Genomic DNA, 9,972 nt, shown 5'->3' with positions numbered 1-9,972 from the left:
ATGATGGCTCAATCGAGTGTTTCCTTATTTATACCACTTGAATATGAACTTTCAAAAACATTCTTGTATTTCTCTTTTACTGAATGACCTACAGAATAAAATCTCATTGTCAAAAAAATTTAGTATCAACAGTTACGGTATAATCCACTGAAATGCTATTCGTACACCTTTGGCATATTAAATAGGCTTTTAGATATACAAGCGCGCAAAACGATGATGATACCTTAAAACTTTCGATGTTACTCATGGCTCATATCAAAAATGCATTATGGATATTAAATAGATGTTATGGGATATAAAAAGCAATTTTATAAGGACACTACTGCATGCAATAAAAATGGGGTTCATTGAAACAAGTTTGACCGATTTCACAGATTTCATTTTTACACTAATGATTTGGGTATTGATTCCCAGCCAAAGAAGCGGAGAATTGAAATAAGACATAATTCTCTTTTTAATTTGAATTTAGTGTACTTTATCCTACACACAATTTTTTTTTTTTTTTTTTTTGATTTCAATCACGAAATTCGCGGATTCAATATTTTTTTTTAATTGAAATGTCTTCAATCATAAAAATGATAGTATTAATCACTCATTTTGATTGAAAACCAACACGATTTTCTATTGAAAATTCAATTGACTTTTGTCACGGAATCAATTAATTGTGTGATTGAATCAATTAAAACCGTGATTGGTTTTTGACATAAAATGCAATCAATGTTTTCATTGAATCAATTAGAGTTTTAATTAATTTCGGGACAAAAATCAATCAACTATTTGATTGATTCAGTTAAATAATAAATTAAAATTGGCAATAAATTTCAATCAAAAAAATTATATATTGCGCCCCCAAAATCTTATTTAGTTTTATTTGAAATAAATCATATGCGAAGGTTTTGAAGTGGTAGTTATTTCCTTCGTAAACTGTTTTTTTAGTAAGTCCTATTATCAGTTCGCATTCGTAAAATAAAGGAAATTCTAGAATTAAGTATTTTGTAAAAAAAAAAATAAAACAAAAGATGAAACAAGTATATACGGCCGTAAGTTCGGCCAGGCCGAAGCTTATGTACCCTCCATCATGGATTGCGTAGAAACTTCTTCTAAACACTGCCATCCACAATCGAATTACTTAAGTTGCGGTAACGCTTGCCGATGGCAAGGTATCTTAAAACCTCCTAACACCATCTTCTAAATTGTATGTAAGTCCATACGTGGTATATATTAAATCAAAAAAGATCGATCCAATACGTATATAATTCAGTTTGACAAAGTAGACATAAAATTTTGATAACATTTTCTACAGAAATAAAATTTTAACAAAATTTTCTATAGAAATAAACTTTTGACAAAATTTTCTATAGAAATAAAATCTTGGTAGATTATTTGTGGCTCGAGTGGCAACCATGATTATGAACCGAATAAAATTTGAACAAAATTTTCTATAGAAATAAAATTTTGAAAATGATGAACATTTTATTATTATTATTTATTTTAACAAAATTTTCTCTAGAAATAAAATTTTGACAAAATTTTCTACGGAAATAAAATTTTGGTAGATTATTTTTGGCTCTAGTGGCAACCATGATTATGAACCGATATGGACCAATTTTTGTGTGATTGGACCAATTTTGGTATGGTTGTTAGCGACCATATACTAACACCACATTCCTAATTTGAACCGGATTGGATGAATTTTGCTTCTCTTGGAGACTTCGCAAGCCAAATCTGGGGATCGGTTTATATGGGGGCTATATATAATTATGAACCGACGTGGACCAATTTTTGCATGGTTGTTAGAGACCATATACCAACATCATGTACCAAATTTCAGGCAGATCGGATGAAATTTGCTTCTCTTTGAGGCTCCGCAAGCCAAATCTGGGGATCGGTTTATATGGGGGTTATATATAATTATGGACCGATGTGGACCAATTTTTGCATTATTGTTAGAGACCATATACCAACACCATGTACCAAATTTCAGCCGGATCGGATGAAATATGCTTCTCTTAGAGGCTCCACAAGCCAAATCTGGGGATCGGTTTATATGGGGGCTATATATAATTAAGGACCGATATGGACCAATTTTTGCATGGTCGTTAGAGACCATATACCAACATCATGTACCAAATTTCAGCCAGATCGGATGAAATTTGCTTCTCTTTGAGGCTCCGCAAGCCAAATATGGGGATCGGTTTATATGGGGGCTATATAAAGGGTGATTTGTTAAGAGCTTGATAACTTTTTTTTAAAAAAAAACGCATAAAATTTGCAAAATCTCATCGGTTCTTTATTTGAAACGTTAGATTGGTCCATGACATTTACTTTTTGAAGATAATTTCATTTAAATGTTGACCGCGGCTGCGTCTTAGGTGGTCCATTCGGAAAGTCCAATTTTGGGCAACTTTTTCGAGCATTTCGGCCGGAATAGCCCGAATTTCTTCGGAAATGTTGTCTTCCAAAGCTGGAATACTTGCTGGCTTATTTCTGTAGACTTTAGACTTGACGTAGCCCCACAAAAAATAAAAAAGGCGTCAAATCGCATGATCTTGGTGGCCAACTTACCGGTCCATTTCTTGAGATGAATTGTTCTCCGAAGTTTTCCCTCAAAATGGCCATAGAATCGCGAGCTGTGTGGCATGTAGTGCCATCTTGTTGAAACCACATGTCAACCAAGTTCAGTTCTTCCATTTTTGGCAACAAAAAGTTTGTTAGCATCGAACGATAGCGATCGCCATTCACCGTAACGTTGCGTCCAACAGCATCTTTGAAAAAATACGGTCCAATGATTCCACCAGCGTACAAACCACACCAAACAGTGCATTTTTCGGGATGCATGGGCAGTTCTTGAACGGCTTCTGGTTGCTCTTCACTCCAAATGCGGCAATTTTGCTTATTTACGTAGCCATTCAACCAGAAATGAGCCTCATTGCTGAACAAAATTTGTCGATAAAAAAGCGGATTTTCTGCCAACTTTTCTAGGGCCCATTCACTGAAAATTCGACGTTGTGGCTCGTTAGTAAGTCTATTCATGATGAAATGTCAAAGCATACTGAGCATCTTTCTCTTTGACACCATGTCTGAAATCCCACGTGATCTGTCAAATACTAATGCATGAAAATCGTAACCTCAAAAGAATCACCCTTTATAATTATGGACCGATGTGGACCAATTTTTGCGTGGTTGTTAGAGACCATATACCAACACCATGTACCAAATTTCAGCCGGATCGGATGAAATTTGCTTCTCTTTTAGGCTCCGCAAGCCAAATTTGGGGATCGGTTTATATGGGGGCTATATATAATTATGGACCGATGTGGACCAATTTTTGCATGGTTGTTAGAGACCATATACCAACACCATGTACCAAATTTCAGCCGGATCGGATGAAATAGGCTTCTGTTAGAGGCTCCACAAGCCAAATCTGAGGGTCTCTTTATATGGGGGCTATACGTAAAAGTGGACCGATATGGCCCATTTTCAATACCATCCGACCTACATCGATAACAACTACTTGTGCCAAGTTTCAAGTCGATAGCTTGTTTCGTTCGGAAGTTAGCGTGATTTCAACAGACGGACGGACGGACGGACATGCTTAGATCGACTCAGAATTTCACCACGACCCACAATATATATACTTTATGGGGTCTTAGAGCAATATTTCGATGTGTTACAAACGGAATGACAAAGTTAATATACCCCCATCCTATGATGGAGGGTATAAAAATGTATTATTTATAGGTAGTAAACCTGAATAAATAAATAAATATTTGAAATAAAAGAAAATATGCGTTTCTTATAAAAAATATTCTATATTTTATTTTTGTGAATTAAGCTATAGACAAAAGAATTTGGTTCTTTTTATACCCTGCACTATAGGATGGGGCGTATATTAACTTTGTCATTCCGTTTGTAACACATCGAAATATTGCTCTAAGACCCCATAAAGTGTATATATTCTGGGTCGTGGTGAAATTCTGAATCGATCTGAGCATGTCCGTCCGTCCGTTGAAATCACGCTAACTTCCGAACGAAACAAGCTATCGACTTGAAACTTGGCACAAGCAGTTGTTATTGATGTAGGTCGGATGGTATTGCAAATGGGCCATATCGGTCCACTTTTACGTATAGCCCCCATATAAACGGACTCCCAAATTTGGCTTGCGATTGCTCTAAGAGAAGCAAATTTCATCCGATTAGGCTGAAATTTGGTACATGGTGTTAGTATATGGTCTCTAACAACCATGCAAAAATTGGTCCACATCGGTCCATAATTATATATAGCCCCCATATAAACCGATCCCCCGATTTGGCTTGCAGAGCCTCTAAGAGAAACAAATTTCATCCGATCCGGCTGAAATTTGGTACATGATGTTAGTATATGGTCTCTAATGACCATGCAAAAATTGGTCCATATCGGTCCATAATTATATATAGCCCCCATATAAATCGATCACCAGATTTGACCTCCGGAGCCTCTTGGAAGACCAAAATTCATCTGATTCAGTTGAAATGTAATGTTAATATATGGCCTCAAACACCGATGCAAAAATTGGTCGATATCGGTCCATAATTATATATATATGCCCCATATAAACCGATCCCCAGATTTGACCTCCGGAGCACCTTGGAAGAGCAAAATTCTTCCCATTTGGTTGAAATTTGGTACGTGATGTTAGTATATGGTATCCAACAACCATGCAGGAATTGGTTCCTTTCAGTCCATAATTATATATAGCTCCCATATAAACCGATTGCCAGATTTGACCTCCGGTGCCTTTTGGAGAAACAAAATTCATCCGATCTGGTTGAAATTTGGTACGTGGTGGTAGTATATGATATTTAACAACCATGCCAAAAGTGGTACATATTAGTCCATAATCATTTATAGCCCCCATATAAACCGATCCCGAGATTTGGTTTTGCAGCCTCTTGGAGTAGCAAATTTCATCCGAGTGAGTTGAAATTTGTGGATGACAATCTTTCGTAGAAGTTTATACGCAATCCATGGTGGAGGGTACATAAGATTCGGCCTGGCCGAACTTACGGCCGTATATACTTGTTTTTTGTTCAAACCTTTAAAACATGGTCATTTATTGTTGCACACTTTATTTATTTCAACCCTTTGTCGTCGTAAAAAGTCGAAAAAGTCCACTTTACGATTTTTTAAAAATTCTGAAAAAGTTGACTTGTGATGATTGAAGAGTGGAATTTTGACATCACTTTAGACTTTTGTCGTCATAATTGTCGACTCAATCCTGGGAATGTTTTCGGAAGTACGAATTGAATTGCGAATCAAAGTCAGATTAAATTTAGACAACTTTGACTGTCATTCGTTTACGAAATCTTTAAAAAAGTTAAGTTTCGATTTTTACTGATTTTCACGAATACCGAATTTTTTTAAATTTTAAAATCGGCTATAAGATTTTTTCATTAAAATCCTATTAGTCGAATTTGATACTATCAAAAGTTGATTAATCGATTTTATCAACATCACCCAGCAAAAAAAGCGTCGCCAAAAAAGTACTGAAAATGTCCTTTTTGGATCTGACAATGGAGCAAAATGGGCATAAAGGGTGATACGGTCAAAATTTGGTCAATATAAAGTTGGAGTATTTCTTTCAATTTTGCATTTAAAAAACCTGAACACCCCTCATTTTAAAGGTGTGTGTGTGTAGAATGTTGCTCCTATTTTGATTTTCGAATTCACTCTTCAGTTGTCAAAATGCCGTCCAAGCAAGAAGAGCAGTGTATCAGAATTTTGCTCGCGCATCGCGAAAATCCGAGCTACTCGCACGCAAAGCTGGCAAAATCGCTAAAAGTTGCCAAATCAACCGTTACAAATGTAATTAAAGTGTTTGGGGAACGTTTGTCGACAGCCAGGAAGTCTGGATCGGGGGGAAATCGAAAACCGGAAGCCGCTGAGATGACAAAGAGAGTTGCCGGTAGTTTCAAGCGAAACCCTAACCTCTCTCTCCGAGATACCGCAAATAAGCTGGGTCTATCGTCTACAACCGTGCATCGAGCCAAAAAACGAGCCGGACTGTCGACTTACAAGAAGGTAGTGACTCCAAATCGCGATGATAAACAAAATACGACGGCCAAAGCGCGATCCCGGAGGTTGTACACGACGATGCTGACGAAGTTTGACTGCGTGGTAATGGACGAGGAAACCTACGTCAAAGCCGACTACAAGCAGCTTCCGGGACAGGAGTTTTATACGGCAAAAGGAAGGGGAAAGGTAGCAGATATTTTCAAGCACATAAAACTGTCAAAGTTCGCAAAGAAATGTGTGGTTTGGCAAGCCATCTGTACCTGTGGCTTGAAAGGCAGCATTTTCATAGCTTCCGGGACTGTCAACCAAGAAATTTACGTGAAAGAGTGTTTGAATAAACGTCTGCTGCCTTTCCTGAAGAAACACGGTTGTCCCGTACTGTTTTGGCCGGATTTGGCATCTTGCCATTACGGTAAAAAGGCCATGGAGTGGTACGCCGCCAACAACGTGCAGGTGGTTCCCAAGGACAAGAACCCTCCCAACACGCCAGAGCTCCGCCCAATTGAGAAATTCTGGGCTATTGTCAAGCGGAACCTAAAGAAGACCAAAAAAACTGCTAAGGACGAGCAGCAGTTCAAGGCAAACTGGCTTTCTGCGGCGAAGAAGGTGGACAAGGTGGCTGTACAAAATCTGATGGCAGGTGTCAAGCGTGAGGCCCGGCAATTCGGATTTGGAAAAGCGAAAGCCTAACTGAATATTTCTCCTGAATTTTATACTAATTGAACTTGAAAAAGAAATTTAATTTGATTTTTTAAATAAACGATTTCACCGATTTACACGCGTTTTCCCTTGACCAAATTTTGACCGTATCACCCTTTAGAAGCGATGAATTTAACATGGGCATTATAATTCAAAATATTGTGATGTATATACCTAAATTGATTTTTACAAAATTGAGCGCATTTGGCCGAAAAAGCTAACACATATAATTTAAGCACACGCCAAAAAATTCTAGATTTTCTTCCAAAAAAATATTCACCACGATTCAAATTTTACAAAGATTCATTTGATTTGAAAAAAGTTTCATGTGAAATGAAAAATGTTTCATTTGGTTTGGAAAAAGTTTCCGTTTGTTCGAAAAAAGTTTCATTTGTTTTGGAAAACGTTTCATTTGAAATGTAAAATGTTTCATTTGAAGTGAAAATGCTATGCTACTAAACTCACTTATGTTAGACCATTCAGCCTATGGTGATACAACGAGTGATGAACTTATCTCTAATCTCTAAAATGCTTCCGCATTTTATGTTTAGCTCAATGACAGCTCCTTTTTATAGCTGTGTTTCACATTGCGGTGAAATTACTTGGGGAAGCTTTGAAACACTAACAGGTTGGCTAATAAGTCCCCGGTCTGACACATAGATGGCGTAGCTAGTATTAAATGCATATTATTTTCATTTGAAATGTAAAATGTTTCATTTGAAGTGAAAATGCTATGCTACTAAACTCACTTATGTTAGACCATTCAGCCTATGGTGATACAACGAGTGATGAACTTATCTCTAATCTCTAAAATGCTTCCGCATTTTATGTTTAGCTCAATGACAGCTCCTTTTTATAGCTGTGTTTCACATTGCGGTGAAATTACTTGGGGAAGCTTTGAAACACTAACAGGTTGGCTAATAAGTCCCCGGTCTGACACATAGATGGCGTAGCTAGTATTAAATGCATATTATTTTCATTTGAAATGTAAAATGTTTCATTTGAAGTGAAAATGCTATGCTACTAAACTCACTTATGTTAGACCATTCAGCCTATGGTGATACAACGAGTGATGAACTTATCTCTAATCTCTAAAATGCTTCCGCATTTTATGTTTAGCTCAATGACAGCTCCTTTTTATAGCTGTGTTTCACATTGCGGTGAAATTACTTGGGGAAGCTTTCAAACACTAACAGGTTGGCTAATAAGTCCCCGGTCTGACACATAGATGGCGTAGCTAGTATTAAATGCATATTATTTTCATTTGAAATGTAAAATGTTTCATTTGAAGTGAAAATGCTATGCTACTAAACTCACTTATGTTAGACCATTCAGCCTATGGTGATACAACGAGTGATGAACTTATCTCTAATCTCTAAAATGCTTCCGCATTTTATGTTTAGCTCAATGACAGCTCCTTTTTATAGCTGTGTTTCACATTGCGGTGAAATTACTTGGGGAAGCTTTCAAACACTAACAGGTTGGCTAATAAGTCCCCGGTCTGACACATAGATGGCGTAGCTAGTATTAAATGCATATTATTTTCATTTGAAATGTAAAATGTTTCATTTGAAGTGAAAATGCTATGCTACTAAACTCACTTATGTTAGACCATTCAGCCTATGGTGATACAACGAGTGATGAACTTATCTCTAATCTCTAAAATGCTTCCGCATTTTATGTTTAGCTCAATGACAGCTCCTTTTTATAGCTGTGTTTCACATTGCGGTGAAATTACTTGGGGAAGCTTTCAAACACTAACAGGTTGGCTAATAAGTCCCCGGTCTGACACATACACAGTCTCACATAAGTTTACATACCCCTGAGTTTTTTACCTCCTAACTAAACATGTTTCTTGTTGTTGTTTATAATCCATATCAATAAAATCTTCTTGAAAATTAATAATTACTTTGATTTTCAAATTAATTTACTAAAACGAAAGGATATATATGCATATTTTTTAAAATTTGATTATTTAATGAAAATATAAATTCTTTAACCGTATGTAAACTTGTGTGAGACTGTGTAGATGGCGTAGCTAGTATTAAATGCATATTATTTTTATATAGTACCAACCTTCAAATGATTCGTGTCAAAATTTGACGTCTGTAAGTCAATTAGTTTGTGAGATAGAGCGTCTTTTGTGAAGCAACTTTTGTTATTGTGAAAAAAATGAAAAAAAAAAGGAATTTCGTGTTTTGATAAAACACTGTTTTCTAAAGTCATAACTAAAAAACTTTTTGGTTTGTTTAGTCAAGCCTGGGAATGCATCACGATGGCTCCCGAGATGATGCCAAGAAGATATCTTACATTTCACAGAACCCACCAATCAATATAATTTTTACAATTGACCGACATGATAATAGAATAACCACTGATGGGGGAAACCAGCCCTAAATATGACCGTAGTAAAAAAAAAACTAATCTAAAAATTGCATCACGGTGGCTCTCAATAATGTGAATAAACGTGAACAAATTTAAAGCAAGAGTAAAGCATACAAGTAGACACAATGACCTCTGCTGGCATCGTATGCGAATGCAATACAAAATTTTGAATTTTGTTATTGATGGCAGCGCAACACGTACGAATTATTCAAAACCCTAAACCATCGGAGAAGTATTTAAGTGGGGTAATCCTCTGGAATAGCATACAGTTATCGTTAACTAACCCATAATACCAAAACCAAATATCAAAATGGTGGCCAAATTCGTAAGTGAATAATCGCAAAAGAAAGAATAATTTTATGAAAATTAATAATTTCTTTCTTTAATAATTTTCTTTCATCAGATCATTGTCTTGTGCGCATTAGTTGCCTGTGCTGCTGCTAAACCAGGTGTTGTAGCTCCATTGGCCTACAGTACTCATTTCGCTACCGCTGCTTACACTGCTCCAGTTACAGCTGCTTATGCCACACCTTATGCTGCCGCCTATTCCACTCCTTTGGCTTACTCTGCTCCTTTGGCTTATTCAACTCACGTAGCTTCTCCCTTAGCTTATACCGCTCCTGTTGCTGCTGTGGCAGCTCCTTTGGCTTATGCTAATGCCCATTTAGATGCCGCCTATGCCAGCAATCGCGTTGATATAAAGCAAAACTACAATGCTGCTGTTGTTCCTGCCACATATGCTGCCACACCAATTGCTCCTGCTGTAGCTCCAGTGGCTCCTTTGAAATATACTGCCGCTCCAGTCTTATTTTAGGATTAATGATAAAAGTTCT

The 9,972-nt window shown here is 36.8% G+C and overlaps 1 protein-coding gene across 1 annotated transcript; it reads left to right on the top strand.

The window, feature by feature from the left end:
- Positions 1-9,428: 9,428 nt before the first annotated feature.
- Positions 9,429-9,972, top strand: LOC142235246 (uncharacterized). The gene is made up of 2 exons (XM_075306502.1): positions 9,429-9,464; positions 9,543-9,972. Exons 1-2 carry the CDS (start codon positions 9,450-9,452, stop codon positions 9,951-9,953), a joined length of 426 nt encoding a protein of 141 aa, XP_075162617.1. The 5' UTR covers positions 9,429-9,449; the 3' UTR covers positions 9,954-9,972.

Source organism: Haematobia irritans, chromosome 4 (assembly GCF_050003625.1).
Source record: "Haematobia irritans isolate KBUSLIRL chromosome 4, ASM5000362v1, whole genome shotgun sequence".
Taxonomy (NCBI): domain Eukaryota; kingdom Metazoa; phylum Arthropoda; class Insecta; order Diptera; family Muscidae; genus Haematobia; species Haematobia irritans.
The sequence above is the reverse complement of the archived record's forward strand: the minus strand, read 5'-3'. Positions and strand labels throughout refer to the sequence as shown.